Source organism: Mobula birostris, chromosome 28 (assembly GCF_030028105.1).
Source record: "Mobula birostris isolate sMobBir1 chromosome 28, sMobBir1.hap1, whole genome shotgun sequence".
Lineage (NCBI taxonomy): Eukaryota > Metazoa > Chordata > Chondrichthyes > Myliobatiformes > Myliobatidae > Mobula > Mobula birostris.
In genome coordinates, this window is record NC_092397.1 from 41,593,504 (window position 1) to 41,612,008 (window position 18,505).

The 18,505-nt window shown below is 45.7% G+C and overlaps 1 protein-coding gene across 1 annotated transcript; it reads right to left on the bottom strand.

Annotated features, from left to right (window-relative positions):
* Window positions 1-940: 940 nt before the first annotated feature.
* Window positions 941-16,338, bottom strand: LOC140189153 (probable G-protein coupled receptor 139). Its single transcript, XM_072245850.1, has 3 exons — window positions 15,327-16,338; window positions 6,874-7,155; window positions 941-1,845 (listed from the first exon to the last, which is right to left on the bottom strand). Exons 2-3 carry the CDS (start codon window positions 6,941-6,943, stop codon window positions 962-964), a joined length of 954 nt encoding a protein of 317 aa, XP_072101951.1. The 5' UTR covers window positions 6,944-7,155; window positions 15,327-16,338; the 3' UTR covers window positions 941-961.
* Window positions 16,339-18,505: the final 2,167 nt, after the last annotated feature.

Sequence of the window (18,505 nt, forward strand, 5' to 3'; positions counted from 1 at the left end):
TGATGTTTGCAATCTTCCAGTCCTCCGGAACCATGCCAGAATCTGCTGACTTTTGAAAGATCATCACTAATGCCTCCGCAATCTCCACAGCTACTTCCTTCAGAACACGCGGGTGCATTCCATCTGATCCGGGAGATTTATCTACCTTTTGACTATTCAGCTTCCTGAGTACTTTCTCTGTTTGACTCTGTGACTGCGCACACTTCTCTTCCCCGCCACCCTTGAGTGTCCGGTATACCGCTGATGTCTTCCTCCGTGAAGACTGATGCAAAATACTGGTTCACTTCCTCTGCCATCTCCTTATCTCCCATTACAATTTCTTCAGCATCATTTTCTATCGGTCCTATATCTACTCTCACCTGTCGTTTACTCTTTATATACTGGAAAAAGCTTTTAGTATCCTCTTTGATATTATTTGCTAGCTTCCTTTCACAGTTAATCTTTTCGCTGTTAATGACCTTCTTAGTTTCCTTTTGTAAGCTTTTAAAAACTTCCCAATCCTCTGTCTTCCCACTAATTTTTGCTTCCTTGTATGCCCTCTCCTCTGCTTTAACTTTGGCTTTGACATCTCTTGTCAACCACGGTTGCATCCTTTTTCCATTCGAAAATTTCTTCTTTTTTGGAATATACCTGTCTTGCACCTTCCTCACTTCTCGCATAAACTCCAGCCACTGCTGCTCTGCCGTAATCCAAGGAAGTGGAACGGAAATCTACTCACGGATCACACTAGGATCACGTCATTCGCTGAACGAAAAGCAATGCTTTCAAATGTGATTGCGCTGATATTTACCGTATTTCACATCAATGGAACGGCTCCCCGTTTTATCTGAATTAACTTGGCTCCGATTGATTGACACGTCAGGCTACACACGCTCGAGCTACGCGGAGTGTGGGTCATATTTAAAAGATTAAAATTAAATTTATTTGAACTCACAACAAAATCTGTAATTATACTGGTGTGTCACTTGCAAAGCCGGCCATTTAACGTGGCCAGATTTTTTATCCCTTTCTTCAGCTGCTTCCTGAATTTCCTCTGGGACAGAGTGTAGATACACGTGTTGGTACAGGTGCAGAGAAACTGCAGCATGAAGGCAAACTGTTGCAGGATGTACGTCGGGGTACTCAAATATCGGTCTGTATAAAAGTAATTTTGAGCTTGCCAGTTAGTAGTGTACACAATCAAGGGGATCCACAACAAGATGAAATTGGCCGACAGAGCGATCAGCAATATCACCGACTTTCTCCGGTTCTCCACCTCCGGATCCTTCTCATTCCCGCTGCCGCTCCTGAGCCCACGGCAGACTCTGTTTGACGCTATTATATGGCTGACTGTTAAAGTATTGAATAGTGGAATTAATCCGATCGGCAATAAAGTTGTACTGATACTGTTAAACAACTGGTATGCTTTCCACGCTGGTAAAGTAAGGTAATCCGTTTTGATCATGCAGCGCCAGGGTACGTTGTCAATGATGAGGTAAGGATCTACCGCGAAATAAAAGGGAACACGTCTCGCGCAACTCCCGAATCCCACAATCGCGATCACCATAGTTGCTGTCCTCTTGGTGCAGTACCATTCCCGCAGCTTTTGGCTGCAGATCGCAATACAGCGATCGAACGTGAAGGCCACTGTGAGCCACACCGAACAGTCCATGGCCGCCAGCCTCAGGACAAATATGACAGCGCAAACCGGAGCGGCATAAACATAAATATTATTGATTTGATCGATAACAACAGCGATGACAGTGCACATTAAGTCAACTGTGGCCATCCCCACCAGGTAACGGGAAATGCATTTGGAGAGACCGCATTTTCCCCGACTCAGGATCACAATCGCCATTAAATTAACTGCAAGGAAAGAAAGGAGAATTAGTTTAACCCGCACATTTCAGTGTTACGTTTCCTGACTTGCCTTTCAGTGACCTTCTTGCGGAGTTGCTTGGGGTGATCTTTTGTCTTTGTGGCGTAGCTTTTGCCGGGAAACTGACTCACCAGCAGTTGGACCTTCCAGATACAGGTCCAAACAGAAACTCCTTGACTGCACACAGTGATCTCCATTCAACTAATTATATGACTTCCAAAACCAGATGGCTACACCAGTGATGATTTGCTGTGTCAAATTAAAGGGGGGGGGGGTAATACTTACGCAATCAATTATTTTCTGTTTTATATTTGTAATTAATTTAGTTCTTGGTTTAGAGATCTGTTTTTCACTTTGGCACCAAAGGGTCTTTTTATGTTGATCAGTGTCAAAAACGGCAAATTAAGTCGACTGTGATTCAATGTTGTGACACACATGAAAACTTCCGGGTGGGGGGGGGGCGTTGGATAATGTTTTTAAGCACTGTCAGCCATGACGCAGCCTATTGGATCTTGTTGTGTGCCTTTAAGAAAAGAACATCTTGCGATAGGCAGCAGAGCGATGAGAGGTCACCCTCGCCGCGAAACTGGAACAGCAGATCGTCGCCGCAACTGAATCGGTTAAGCTGACAAAGCAAATTCAGTGAGGGTGACAGTGCTAAACCCCAGTGACCACCCCAGCAAGGGACTCTGCCGTCGCTGGAAATCCAGCGCACTCACGCAAAATGCTGGAGGAACTGAACCAGTCAGGCAGCGTCAATGGAGGCGAATAAGCTGTCGGCGCTTCATCGAGACTGGAAAGATCGCACGGCTGACCATCTGGGCATGCGTGGTACAACGGGATGAGAGAAAAAAATGATTTGGATTGGGCATGACAAAGGAAGTTGTTACTGCATTCAAGCCAAAATCTGCAGATGCTGGAAAACAAACTAGAGAAGATCTGCGGATGCTGGAAAATTGTGTGTTACTGCATTTGATGTTTATGGGAAGGTCCGAAGGACAGCCCTCACTGACAGACCGGCTGCCCGCAGTAGAAGGAAGACTGGGCCCTGCCCAGACCTAGCAGATCAATTACATCGGACTCCTTCCACAGTAGCAGCGACTTGCTCACTGCGTTTGACACCCATGCAGGTCACTTAATGAACAGAAGTTGATTTGGGTCATGCACCGAAGGAACTGGAAAAGTCAAGCTGTTGTTATAGTGCGTGGAATGGGCTGCCGGCGGCTGTGGTGGAGGTGGAAACGATAGGGTCTTTTAAGAGACTCCTGGATGGATACATGGAGCTTAGAAAAATAGAGGGCTGTGGGTAACACTAGGTAACTTCTAAGGTAAGGACATGTTCGGCACAGATTTGTGAGCCGAAAGGCCTGTATTGTGCTGCAGGTTTTCTACGTTTCTATGACCCGCAAGAAACACAATCGGATAATGGATCTCATATTTCAGGACAAGCTGTGAAAGACGGGGCTGTTTGAGAAGAACTATTTCCATGTATCTCAAACCGTATTATCCCGAGGCGTCAGGACTGACTGAGAGAATGGATGGACGCTTGAAACAATAGATTTGATTGTTAACACCAACCCACAGGAGTAGCTGACTGTATTAAATCAGGCTTTGTACACTATGAATAACTTCCCCTTAGCCCAATGATCGCCCATGATTCAAACTAATGAAGTGTTCTCTTGAACTGAGGAAGAAGTGGGCGCTGAGGAAATAGGTAGGAGTGAAAGGTACATATTCCAGATTCTCCGTTTTGCAAATGGGAGACTGGAATAAACGGAGACGTTAACCTGACTGGGTATCAGCGCAACGGAAAGAGCAACTGGGAGGTTTAAACGGGGAAAATTTAACAGAACAGTTATGATGGGCTCAGAATCAGAATCAGGTTTATCATCTCCGGCACGTGTCCTGAATTTTTTTAAACTTAGCAGCAGTAGTTCAATACAATACGTGATAAATGCAGAAAGAGAACAAACAAATAGATAATGAATTACAGTGAGCATATAAATGTATATTGAATAGATTTAAAGTAGTGCAAAAACAGAAATAGTGTTCATGGATTCAATGCCCGTTTCGAAATCTGATGGCAGAGGAGAAAAGCACTGTTCCTGAATCTCTGAATGTGTCTCTTCAGGCTCCTGTGCCCCCTCCTTGATGGTAGCAATGGGAACAGGGCATGTCCTGGGTGGTGGGGGTCCTTAATAATGGAGACTGCCTTCCCGAGGCACCACTCCTTGAAGACGTCTTGGGTACTACGGAAGCTAGTATCCAAGATGGAGCTGACTAATTTTACAACTTTCTGTAGTTTCTTTTGGTCCTGTGTGGCAGCCCCTCACCCCAGCCCTGTGATGCATCCTGTCTGAATGCTAGCGACATATATACTTTACGAGTGCTTTAGTTGACAATCGAAATCTCTTCTGAGGGTATATCCTTTGATGTTAAGCTCCCAGCTATGGCCTTCTTTCAGCCACGACTCAGTACCGAGCAATTTGCCATTGCGCTCGAGTTCGTCCACCTTATTCCAAAGGCTACACGTATTTAAATACAGCACCTACAGTCGTGTATTCTTTGCCCTTTTGAATTTTGCCTCTGTGGTACCATTTAACTCTTTGCTCTGTCTGCATTTGTACCCAATCACTGGCTTGTCCTTCCTCACATTCATGTTATACCCAACATCTACTCTTAAATCTGTTAGCACATCCTCAACTCTATCATACTGGTTCCCATCCCCCTGCCACTGTCAACAGCAAATCTTCCCGCAGGAATTCGTGCAACTCGTCCCTTTTGTACAGCTCCCGTCTGCCCAGAGGAGGTCCCAATTATCCAGACATCTGAATCCCTGCCCCCTGCTCCAACATGCACCACGACTCCTGGCTGCTCATCCTCCCTTTTCAGGATATTATGGACGCGTCCAGAAACATCTCGGACTCTGGCACCCGGGGACCAAACTACCATCGGTGTTCCCCTGTCGCGCCACAGAATCGCCTGCCTGTCTCCCTGACTATAGAGTCCTCTATTACTGCTGCCATTCTCTTCAGAAGTTCCTCTTCTGAGCCACGGGGCCAGACTCCGTGCCAGAGGGACGGCCTCTGTTGCTTCCCCCAGGCAGGTCGTCGCCCCCAACAGTACTCACACTGGAGTATTCATTGCTGAGGGGGACGACCACCGGGGTGCTCTCCACTATCTGATGTTCTTTCCCTTCCCTCTCCTGACAGTCACCCATTTATCAGTCTGCTGTTGCCTTGAGGTGACAACCTCTCTGTAGCTCCTGTCTATCACTGCTTCACTCTCCCTCACAAGCCGAAGGTCATCGAGCTGCAGCTCCTTTCCCTAGCACGGTCTCTAATGAGCTGCATGGCGCAGATGTGGCCATCGGAGAGTCTTCCGGAAATCCCACATCTGACATCCAAAACAGAACTCCATCTCTGTAGATTCTCTTTAGAGTTAGATAAGAAATAAGGAACGGACTTACCTAGAATCTGCCTGTTCTCACCAAAGCCTTGTTGAGCCAAAGTTTTACTGCTCTGACTCAGAACATACCCTGGGGACGACCGCTCCCACGATGACCGCTCCGCTTGGTGGTACCTCTCTATCATACAGGCGGGGCTTTTAAAAGTTCTCTGTCGGATGCTGCTGTCCGCGTCTGCGCAGTACGCCAATCAGCGACTCCCGTCAATAAAACTTGCTGCTTTCTCAAGCTGTTTGTCGGACCTGCGCGGGAATGCTCCTGTTGCGTCTGCGCATTACTCCAATCCGGTAGTGCGAATGCTTGCAGAATTCCGCACACCCCCACCCCCCCTCCACGACTCCACCACCACAGCTTGCGTGATACGAGAACTGGAGGTGATAGGGAGGAAGCTGAAGCACTGGTGGAATCTGAGGGGATACTTCTTCACTCAGAACGTGGTGAGAGAGTGGAAATAATCGCCAGCGGAAGTGGGAGATAAGTGTTAAATTGTAACATTCAGTGGAAGCCCGGAAAATCACATGGATGACAGAGACAAAGGAGTGGAGGGGTTGTCTGTGATCCGGATGCAGGAAGACAGATTTCAGCAAAGGACCGGCGGGGAATGCAGGGGCTGACAGGCTTGTTTCTGTCCTGCACTGTCCAAGACTAACTTCGACAAATATTAAAAAGAGGGTTCTTTTTTTGCAGCATTTATTTGAAAAAATAATGATCTGCGCTTTGCAGATAAAATGGGAAACTTCTTGCAAGAAAGGCCGCGATAGTAAAGGTTTTGCCTTCCTTGCTATACACTCACAGGCAGAACAATAATACCGATAATGCTATGGAAGGTGAAGCGAGGTAAAATTCTGGAACGATATCAAGGTCAGCACCAACTCAGTTGCTACAATTGAACATTACAAAAGATTACTCGTTTGAGTGCTACTGGTACCATGTAACCCGGTAATACCTGCCGCATGGTCGGGTGGTCGGCGACTAAACCGGCTCCCCCAGCAGGCTTGCCTGGTGAGGAGGGTGGCTAGACACCCTGCAGGACGAAAAATAAGACCTGTCAAAGGGCGGATGACCCCTCTCGTAGGGTCAACGGCCAGCTAGCAAACACCTGCCGTGAAGTGCGGAAAGGGCAACCCTTGCATCGAAGCTTGGTCTGGCCATTCACTGCAACAGAACTTCCCCCAGCCGTATTGGACCCCACCATGCCGGTGGATCTGGGAGGGGATGTCGAGAGGGTGGGTCTGGACCTGTGCAACCCCCTACTCACCTAAAATCCATCCACGCACACGCTGTTCCTTTCTGTGGAGTGGGGTATAAACCCCACTAACTGACTGAAAGGAACCATCATCATCCTATGGGATGGATAGCCAGAGAGAGAGACAGACGGATAAAAGATTAACAATGCCAAAGAAACCCCATACGCTTGAACCCTGAACGATCTGAAAACACTCGTCTCATGAGGCACCAAGAGTAAGGGTGTGCACCGCGTTATTATGCAGTGCAGCAGATACAGCGGGAAGGACAACGCACACACATACAACCAGCTCCGGTCACATACCAGGGATACCAACCGCTGCCAGGGCAGGATAGTAGATGCTCGCGATGGAGTAAATTGCTGGATATCCCATTTTCGGGGCAAGTCAGCGACCAGTTCAAAATGCTCCCCCTGTCGGTATCTATTTATTTGGCGTTTGTTTTGTTGTCTCCTTGTAACGGAGAGGAAAGTTCGCTCTGGCAATTAATCATTTCGCCTGGTTGGTCACATCAGTGACAGTCCACTGAACAAACACCTCGGTAATCCATTTAAATACGTTGCCTCATCTTGCAAAGAAAATCGCTCCTTGAGGAAATCACAAAATAATTATTATGTCTAAATTGGTTTACTCACTCTTTCAAATGAGAACGCTCTACATCGTTTCTCTTTTACACACACTTTGAGCTGTTCAAATAGAATAATTCTTCGGCTGAATATTTTAACACCGTGATCCTTTAAATAAGTATAATTTGTAAATGTAACCTCAGCGCATTAAGATTATTTAATTACGAAAGGGAACTTACTTTGACTGTTAACTGAAATAAACGTTTTCCTCGAAGTGGAAGATTCACGTCTTCCTCTTGACTACAGGTGGGTTCAGAACGACGATTAAAACTCAAATTAATTAGGGCTAACTCAGTAAAAGATTAATGTATTTATCTACCTCTCGGTATATCACAAATCCGCAGTGATATGGGGTCGGCTATGACGAATGTAAGGAAGCCATTTTATGAATCTTGCTGGCGCTTACCGACAGATTGAATATCAACACCTTCCATCGGTGAATTGAACTCCCGAAGGCGAAGCACCTGGAACTCACCCAGTAAAATATCAGCCGATCTCGCCTCTCAACATTGACACCGAGTGCCATTTCTTGCAGGTTTAGTATTTATAAATATTAATCGTTGTCATTGTCTTGCAGTTTATAGGGCCCGAAATCTACCGCAACTCTGTTAAGTCTGAGACTAGGTAACTTATCTATCGACAAGTTCTTATGCTGGTCACGATTTGTTTGTTTTAAGATGTCCTGGATTAAATACAAATGTATTCATGTATTCTGTCAGCGTATATTGAGCCCCGTGGACAGAGGGGGAAAGATAGTTGGATTTCCAGAAGGCGTTCACCAAGTGCTGCATAAAAAGACTTATCCGGAAGATAAGGAGGCACGGAGATTGAAGATCCGTTAACCAATAGAAGGCAGACAGTTGGGATAAAATGTCTGTTTATCTGGTTGGCAGTCAGTGGTGAGCGAATGTTGGATCCTCAAATGTTCAAGAAATACATTACCAATTTTTTAAGAGGGGGTGAATGGTTTGGTACTTTGTGCCCTAAGGTAGGGATGTGGGGGGTCCATGGAATTGTTGGACATATGGGAGGGATTACTGGCGATGCTAAGGGGCGCGCGTACGCAGTGCTCCTGGTAAGTGTTTTTGATGGGTGGAAAAGAGACCCCCAGTGATCCTCTCAGAAGTGTTATAGATCATAGAGCCATCTAGTCCGTGCCTGCACCCTCCGGGACCACAGCCCTCCATACCCCTACTATCCAAGAACATATCTAAACTTCTCTTAAGCGTTGACATCGAACTCGCATGCACCACTTGCGCTGGCAGCTCTCCACACTCTCACAACCCTCTGAGTGAAGAAGTTTCCCCTCATGATCCCGTTAAACCTTTCACCTTTTACCTTTACCCATAACCTCTGGCTGTAGTTCCAGCCAATTTCGGTGGAAAAGCCTGCTTTCATTTGCCCTATCTATACCTCTTATAATTAGATATATCTCTATCAAATCTCCTCTTGATCTTCTACGTTCTAGGAAATAATGTCATAACCTATTCAATCTTTCCTGTAAGTCAGATCCTCCAGACCCGCCAACATCCTTGCTAATTTTCCCTGTACTCTTTCAATCTTATTTACATATTTCTGGTGACCAAAACTACACACAATACTCAAAACCGGCCTTACCAACGTTTTATACAACTACAACATAACATCCCATCTCCTGTACTCAATACACTGACTTATGAAGGCCAATGTGACAAAGGGCTCCTTTACGACCATGTACGTGACGCCACTCACAATCAGTTATGGACCTGTATTGCCAGATGCCTTTGTTCTGCCGCACTTCTCAGTGCCCTACCCGTCAGTGTATAAAACCTACACCCTGGCTGGTCATACTGAAGTGCCACACATTGCACTTATCTGCGTCTCCAAGCCTCCCGGACGTCTACATCTGCGCCAAGTGCATCGAGATGCAGCTCCTAAGGGACCGCGTTACGGAACTGGAGCTGCAGCTCGATGACCTTCGTCTGGTCAGGGAGAGTGAGGAGTTGATAGAGAGGAGTTACAGGCAGGTGGTCACACCGAGGCCACGGGAGGCTGACAAGTGGGTCACGGTTAGGAGGGGGAAGGGGAAGAGTCAGGTAATAGAGAGTACCCCGGTAGCTGTGCCCCTTAACAATAGGTACTCCTGTTTGAGTACTGTTGGGGGGGGGGGGACAGCTTACCCGGGGGAAGCGACAGTGGCCGTGCCTCCGGCACAGAGTCCGGCCCTGTAGCTCAGAAGGGTAGGGAAAGGAAGAGGAGGGCAGTTGTAATAGGGGACTCGATAGTAAGGGGGTCAGATAGGCGATTCTGTGGACTCAGTCCAGAGACCCGGATGGTAGTTTGCCTCCCTGGTGCCAGGGTCCGGGATATTTCTGATTGTATTCAAGATATCCTGAAGTGGGAGGGTGAGGAGCCAGAGGTCGTGGTACATATAGGTACCAATGACATAGGTAGGAAAAGGGAAGAGGTCCTGAAAGGAGAATATAGGGAGCTAGGAAGGGAGTTGAGAAAAAGGACTGTAAAGGTAGTAATCTCGGGATTACTGCCTGTGCCACGCGATAGTGAGAGTAGGAATGCGATGAGGTGGAGGATAAATGCGTGGCTGAGGGATTGGAGCAGGAGGCAGGGATTCAAGGATTCAAGTTTTTGGATCATTGGGACCTCTTTTGGCGCAGGCATGGCCTGTACAAAAAGGACGGGTTACACTTGAATCCTAGGGGGACCAATATCCTGGCAGGGAGATTAGCGAGGGCTACTGAGGTGACTTTAAACTAGGGGGTGGGAATCAAATTAAAGAGGCTAGGCGAGAGGAGGTTAGTACACAACTGGGGGCTGGGAACCAGTGCAGAGAGACAGAGGGGTGTAAACTGAGGGTAGAAGCAAAAAGTAGTAAGGAGAAAAGTAAAAGTGGCAGGCCGACAAATCCAGGGCAAGCATCAAAAAGGGCCACTTTTCAACATAATTGTATAAGGGCTAAGAGAGTTGTAAAAGAGCGCCTGAAGGCTTTGTGTGTCAATGCAAGGAGCATTCGTAACAAGGTGGATGAATTGAAAGTGCAGATTGTTATTAATGATTATGATATAGTTGGGATCACAGAGACATGGCTCCAGGGTGACCAAGGATGGGAGCTCAACGTTCAGGGATATTCAATATTCAGGAAGGATAGGCATGAAAGAAAAGGAGGTGGGGTTGCGTTGCTGGTTAAAGATGAGATTAACGCAATAGAAAGGAAGGACATAAGCCGGGAAGATGTGGAATCGATATGGGTAGAGCTGCATAACACTAAGGGGCAGAAAACGCTGGTGGGAGTTGTGTACAGGCCACCTAAGAGTAGTAGTGAGGTCGGAGATGGTATTAAACAGGAAATTAGAAATGTGTGCAATAAAGGAACAGCAGTTATAATGGGTGACTTCAATCTACATGTAGATTGGGTGAACCAAATTGGTAAAGGTGCGGAGGAAGAGTATTTCTTGGAATGTATGCGGGATGGTTTTTTGAACCAACATGTCGAGGAACCAACTAGAGAGCAGGCTATTCTAGACTGGGTTTTGAGCAATGAGGAAGGGTTAATTAGCAATCTTATCGTGAGAGGCCCCTTGGGTAAGAGTGACCATAATATGGTGGAATTCTTCATTAAGATGGAGAGTGACATAGTTAATTCAGAAACAAAGGTTCTGAACTTAAAGAGGGGTAACTTTGAAGGTATGAGACGTGAATTAGCTAAGATAGACTGGCAAATGACACTTAAAGGATTGACGGTGGATATGCAATGGCAAGCATTTAAGGATTGTATGGATGAACTACAACAATAGTGCATCCCAGTTTGGCAAAAGAATGAATCAAGGAAGGTAGTGCACCCGTGGCTGACAAGAGAAATTAGGGATAGTATCAATTCCAAAGAAGAAGTATACAAATTAGCCAGAAAAATTGGCTCACCTGAGGACTGGGAGAAATTCAGAGTTCAGCAGAGGAAGACAAAGGGCTTAATTAGGAAGGGGGAAAAAAGATTATGAGAGAAAACTGGCAGGGAACATAAAAACTGACTGTAAAAGCTTTTATAGATATGTACAAAGGAAAAGACTGGTAAAGACAAATGTAGGTCCCCTACAGACAGAAACAGGTGAATTGATTATGGGGAGCAAGGACATGGCAGACCAATTGAATAATTACTTTGGTTCTGTCTTCACTAGGGAGGACATAAATAATCTTCCAGAAATAGTAGGGGACAGAGGGTCCAATGAGATGGAGGAACTGAGCGAAATACATGTTAGTAGGGAAGTGGTGTTAGGTAAATTGAAGGGATTAAAGGCAGATAAATCCCCAGGACCAGATGGTCTGCATCCCAGAGTGCTTAAGGAAGTAGCCCAAGAAATAGTGGATGCATTAGTGATAATTTTTCAAAACTCGTTAGATTCTGGACTAGTTCCTGAGGATTGGAGGGTGGCTAATGTAACCCCACTTTTTAAAAAAGGAGGGAGAGAGAAACTGGGGAATTATAGACCGGTTAGCCTAACGTCGGTGGTGGGGAAACTGCTGGAGTCAGTTATCAAAGATGTGATAACAGCACATTTGGAAAGCGGTGAAATCATCGGACAAAGTCAGCATGGATTTGTAAAAGGAAAATCATGTCTGACGAATCTCATAGAATTTTTTGAGGATGTAACTAGTAGAGTGGATAGGGGAGAACCAGTGGATGTGGTATATTTGGATTTTCAAAAGGCTTTTGACAAGGTCCCACACAGGAGATTAGTGTGCAAACTTAAAGCACACGGTATTGGGGGTAAGGTATTGATGTGGATACAGAATTGGTTAGCAGACAGGAAGCAAAGAGTGGGAATAAACGGGACCTTTTCAGAATGGCAGGCAGTGACTAGTGGGGTACCGCAAGGCTCAGTGCTGGGACCCCAGTTGTTTACAATATATATTAATGACTTGGACGAGGGAATTAAATGCAGCACCTCCAAGTTTGCAGATGACACGAAGCTGGGCGGCAGTGTTAGCTGTGAGGAGGATGCTAAGAGGATGCACGGTGACTTGGATAGGTTGGGTGAGTGGGCAAATTCATGGCAGATGCAATTTAATGTGGATAAATGTGAAGTTATCCACTTTGGTGGCAAAAATAGGAAAACAGATTATTATCTGAATGGTGGCCGATTAGGAAAAGGGGAGGTGCAACGAGACCTGGGTGTCATTATACACCAGTCATTGAAAGTGGGCATGCAGGTACAGCAGGCAGTGAAAAAGGCAAATGGTATGCTGGCATTTATAGCGAGAGGATTTGCGTACAGGAGCAGGGAGGTACTACTGCAGTTGTACAAGGCCTTGGTGAGACCACACCTGGAGTATTGTGTGCAGTTTTGGACCCCTAATCTGAGGAAAGACATCCTTGCCATAGAGGGAGTACAAAGAAGGTTCACCAGATTGATTCCTGGGATGGCAGGACTTTCATATGAAGAAAGACTGGATGAACTGGGCTTGTACTCCTTGGAATTTAGAAGATTGAGGGGGGATCTGATTGAAACATATAAAATCCTAAAGGGATTGGACAGGCTAAATGCAGGAAGATTGTTCCCGATGTTGGGGAAGTCCAGAACGAGGGGTCACAGTTTGAGGATAAAGGGGAAGCCTTTTAGGACCGAGATTAGGAAAAACTTCTTCACACAGAGAGTAGTGAATCTGTGGAATTCTCTGCCACAGGAAACAGTTGAGGCCAGTTCATTGGCTATATTTAAGAGGGAGTTAGATATGGCCCTTGTGGCTACAGGGATCAGGGGGTATGGAGGGAAGGCTGGGGCGGGGTTCTGAGTTGGATGATCAGCCATGATCATAATAAATGGCGGTGCAGGCTCGAAGGGCCGAATGGCCTACTCCTGCACCTATTTTCTATGTTTCTATGTTAAATTCCAGCTGCTATTTCCTTCTGCTCAATTTTCCAGCTGATGTAAATCCCTCTACAAGCCATGTTACCCTTCCACGCTGTCCACTACACCCCCGATCTTGGTGTGATCCACAAACTTGCTGATCAAATTTACCATATTATCATCCAGATCCAGAAAGAAGACAAAAAAAAAAACAATGGACCAGTCAGAGAGGTAAACATCCACGATCACTCTCTGACTTCTCCCACAAACCCAGTGCCTAATCCACAGTCCCCTCATTTGGTCCTATCTGCCAAAGAAGTGCCTCTCCTATGCATTTCCTTTTTAGTTTTTAACCAGAGCCTTAAATCTCTGGAAAACCGAGATTCCTTGTGTAACTCTCGCTTCGGCTAGCGTCTTACTATCGGGGATGATAACCTCCCCCAGCCCGGCCAAACTTAAGAGCTCTCGTTTAGAGACATAGAAACATAGAAAACATACAGCACAATACAGGCCCTTCGGCCCACAAAGCTGTGACGAATATGTCCCTACATTAGAACTACCTAGAGTTTACCCATAGCCCTCTATTTTTCTAACCTCCATGTACCCAACCAGGAGTCTCTTAAAAGACCCCATCGCTTCCGCCTCCACAGCTGCCACCGGCAGCCCATTCCACGCACTCACCACTCTCTGCGTAAAAAACTTACCCCTGACATCCCCTCTGTACTCACTTCCAAGCATGTTAAAACTATGCCCTCTCGTGCTAGCCATTTCAGCCATGGGGAAAAGCCTCTCACTATTCACACGATCAATGCCTCTCATTATCTTATACACTTGTATCAAGTTACCTCTCACTCTCCGTCGCTCCAAGGAAAGAAAGCCGAGTTCACTCAAGCTATTCTCAAAAGGCATGCTCCCCAATCCAGGCAACATCCTTGCAAATCTCCTCTGCACTCTTTCTATGGTTTCCGCGTCCTTCCTATAGTGAGGCGACCAGAATTGAGCGCAGTACTCCAAGTGGGGTCTGTCCAGGGTCCTATATAGCTGCAACATTACCTCTCGGCTCTTAAAATCAATGCCACGATTGATGAAGGCCAATGTACCATATGCCTTCTTAACCAGAGCCAACCTACACAGCAGCTTTGCGTGTCCTATGGACTCGGACCCGAAGACCCCTCTGATCCTCCACACTGCCAAGTGTCTTACCATTAATCCTATATTCTCCCATCATATTTGACCTACCAAAATGAACCATCTCACACCTATCTGGATTGAACTCTATCTGCTACTTCTCAGCCTAGTTTTGCATACTATCAATGTCCCGTTGTAACCTGTGACAGCCCTCCACACTATCCACAACACCTCGAAACTCTGTGCCATCAGCAAATTCACTAACCCATCCCTCCACTTCCTCATCCAAGTCATTTATAAAAATCACAAAGAGTAGGGGTCCCAGAACAGATCCCCGAGGCACACTATTCAGAATATGACCCGTCCACAACCAGTTCCGTGGGCAAGCCAGTTCTGGATCCACAAAGCAATGTCCCCTTGGATCCCATGCCTCCTTACTTTCTCAATAAGCCTGCCACGGGGTACATTATCAAATGCCTTTCTAAAATCCATATACACTACAGCTATGGCTCTACCTTCATCAATGTGCTTAGTCACATCCTCAAAAAATTCAACCAGATTCGTAAGGCACGACCTGCCTTTGACAAAGCCATGCTGACTATTCCTAATCACATTATGCCTCTCCAAACGTTCATAAATCCCGCCTCTCAGGATCTTCTCCTTCTACTTACCAACCACTGAAGTAAGACTCACTGGCCTATTACTTCCTGGGATATCCCTACTCCCTTTCTTGAGTAAGGGAACAACATCCGCGACCCTCCAATCCTCCAGAACCTCTCCTGTCCCCATTGATGATGCAAAGATCATTGCCAGAGGCTCAGCAATCTCCTCCCTCGCTTTCCACAGTAGCCGGGGGGTACATCCCGTCCGGTCCCGATGATTTATCCAACTTGATGCTTTCCAAAAGCTTCAACCCATCCTTTTTCTTACTACAGTATCTACATTATCAAGCTTTTCAGTCCACTGCAAGTTATCCCTCCAAGCTGCGCAATGTGTCGTCTGTTACAAATCAATACCACGAAATAACAAACAGTACACAATTTACGATTAAACGATTGAGCTTTTTCATTCTTAATTTGACTATATGGTTAGTAAAGAAGACAAAAAAAAAGAAAAAAGGCCCATTCTCATGAAACAGTCTAATGCGCAAACATTGGAACTCACTGATAAAGCCGTTCTTCCACTATCGACCTCCTCCGATCGTCACTGACTTTTGGACCCTCGCTCCAAGTCCACTCCATCCGGCGGTCTACGAACTCTCTCCAATCGCGTCTTCTCTCCTCATCTCTCCCCGGCAAAAGGCCGCGAAATCCCGGCTCCCAGACATACAAGAAAGAACAGCATCCCGCTCAATTAAGTGCACCCATCGAGACTGCTTCTTCAGATATAGCGGAACCGCAGAACTAAATGTGTTTCTGTGTGCACGTGGCAAGAAAACGTGAATCTTGATTCTTAACATTAAACTCAGACAAAGAAGAACACGTGCGTACGTTTTGTACGATTTAAAAGATATTTAGACGAATAAACAGAAAAAAAAATTCACTTTTTGTTGCACTAAGAAGGAAGAGAATATTCTGTGTTCACCGAAATACAGGGGGTCTGGCTGACAGAGTGGCAGAACGGATTTTTTTTTTTTTGTCAAGGCTTAAGAAAGGATAAGTAGCTTGGCTGTTAAATTAGATACTCTTTTCCTTGGAAGGGGAGGGTTTTCGCCTTCTTGCTGCTAGGTTGGTTTGGCGGCACCGTAGTTGTCACCCTGGATGAAAAATAACTTCGTAAACGATTAGAATATTGTTACTTCTCGAAGGCTATCTCCGTATCCACACTGATATAGGGGTCACCTGTACTTAATGTGTTTCATGAAACTATCTGTAACATTATGTATAGATTAAATACCAACATTTCCAGCATGGAACTGCACTGTCTAACCCGGAGCACTAAAGAGTTTTTACACTAACATGCCAGCCCGTCTCTCATCTGACCCTGGATTTTGTGGCATTTCTTGCAAGTGTATTATTTTCATGAATTTCTCTCCGTACTTTCCTCCTTTTACCTTTTTTTTTTTGCCAATTTTACACAAGACAGAGAATCTACCAGAATTTGTATTAAACCGGAAGGGAAATAGTGTTAAACAACGGAGATTTATCTATAGGGGATACGAGTTGCCATGTTTTACTTACTGGATCTAAGACACTTTCTATTTAAGACAAATTTTCTGATTATCGTCCCCTGTGTGTGGGGTGTCCCGTGCCTTCATTACACCTCCAATAAATCATGTTGAATCAGTGTTTGTTCCCGATAAACGTTTTGTTTGGGACGTCCCACGCCACCAAACACTTTACGGGCAATCCTTGTTGTCCATTAAAAGATGAAATAAACGAGTGAAGAGCAAATAAGACGGGGCTGCAGTTTCTTGGTCCCCTGATATACATTCAATTCCCTTTTCTGCAAATGCATCCATCTCCCCGCTGCTGATAGTATTTTGTTCTGAGATTACGTTCGCCAAGAATCCGACGCCATCGTGGGGTCCTACCTGTAGCCTTGCTTTGGTTCGAGAGCAGCTCATGGTCTCCTCCAAACTTTCTCTCCTGATAATGGCGACTGCACACCCGGCCACTCTCACTGTTCCACTCTACCTCACTGCAGCTACTCGCTCCTTCTCAATGGTTTTCACTTCATTAGTGCTGTGACTTTAAATTCAAACGAGGTATTCAATTATTCGCCATGGCAGGCTTTCCGATACCGGTCGGCGTCTGTCTTCAACTTTCGGTAACACCCACCCCTCCGCAAAACACTGCCCCGTTGTTTGCATTTTTTCTACCCGCCTGGCTCATTTGAAGAACCGAAATATTCTCCCGCTTGGCATCAAACCTCGACTTCCTAACCGAGATTGCCATGCAAGGTCGCGAACGCCACGTGCAGTTTCCAAGCTCTAGTTTAGAGAATTTCTCTTCCTCTACTTCAATCTACTGCTTCCAATAACAATCTCTGTCATTCATTCTCCTTCTCCCGATTCCGGGAATTTGCAGATACGTAAAATTCATATATCACGTAGTAAAGGTAAGTATTCCCAACATAAAATTTAACGCTGCTGGAAATACGACGACTTTTCAAAGGCGACCACCGACAGATTCGCGCGAAAATTTTTCACATTAACCAATTAGACCTGTTAATATAAGGGCAGAGTTTCTACAAGGCACTATGTCTCTCATTGCAGGAACTGGTTTACCATGGCCCTGGAGCTGTTCGTACGACAATGATCTATCAGACAATAATTAATCACATTAATCAATCAAGCCTGATTCAGATGGGGTGGAGTTCAGGAAGGTTTTCTGACACATTATGTAGATGAGCCTACAAAAGCAGAGGCTGCACTTGATCTGGTATTGGGAAATGAACCTGATCAGGTGTCAGGTCTCTCAGTGGGAGAGCGTTTTGGAGATGATTATCACAATTCTATCTCCTTTACCATAGCATTGAAGAGAGATAGGAACAGACAAGTTAGGAAGGCGTTTAATTGGAGTAAGGGGAAATATAAGGGAATCAGGCAGGAACTTGGAAGCATAAATTGGGAACAGATGTTCTCAGGGAAATGTACGTAAGAAATGTGGCAAACATTCATGGGATATTTGCGTGGAGTTCTGCATAGGTATGTTCCAATGAGACAGGGAAAGGATGGAAGGGTACAGGAACCGTGGTGTACAAAGGCTGTCGTAAATCTAGTCAAGAAGAAAAGAAGAGCTTATGAAAGGTTAAAAAATAAGTAATGATATGAATCGAGAAGATTATAAGGCTAGCAGAGGGAAATAAGGACAGCCATAAGGGGCCATGAGAAGCCCTTGGCAGACAGGATTAAGGAAAACCCCAAGGCATTCTACAAGTATGTGAAGAGCAAGAGGATAAGACGTGAGAGAATAGGACCAAACAAGTGTAACAGTGGAAAGGTGTGTATGGAACAGCAGGACATAGCAGAGGTACTTAATGAATACTTTGCTTCAGTAGTCACTACGGAAAAGAATCTTGGCGATTGTAGGGATGACTTGCAGTGGACTGAAAACCTTCAGCATGTAGATATTAAGAAAGAAGATGTGCAGAAGATTTTGGATAGCATCAAGTTGGATAAGTCACGGGGACCGGACGAGATGTACCCCAGGCTACTGTGGGAGGCGAGGGAAGAGATTGCTGAGCAGCTGGCGGTGATCTTTGCATCATCAATGGGGACGGGAGAGGTTCCGGAGGATTGGAAGGTTGCAGATGTTGTTCCCTTATTCAATAAAGGGAGTAGAGATAGCCCAGGAAATTATAGACCAGTGAGTCTTACTTCAGTGGTTGGTAAGTTGATG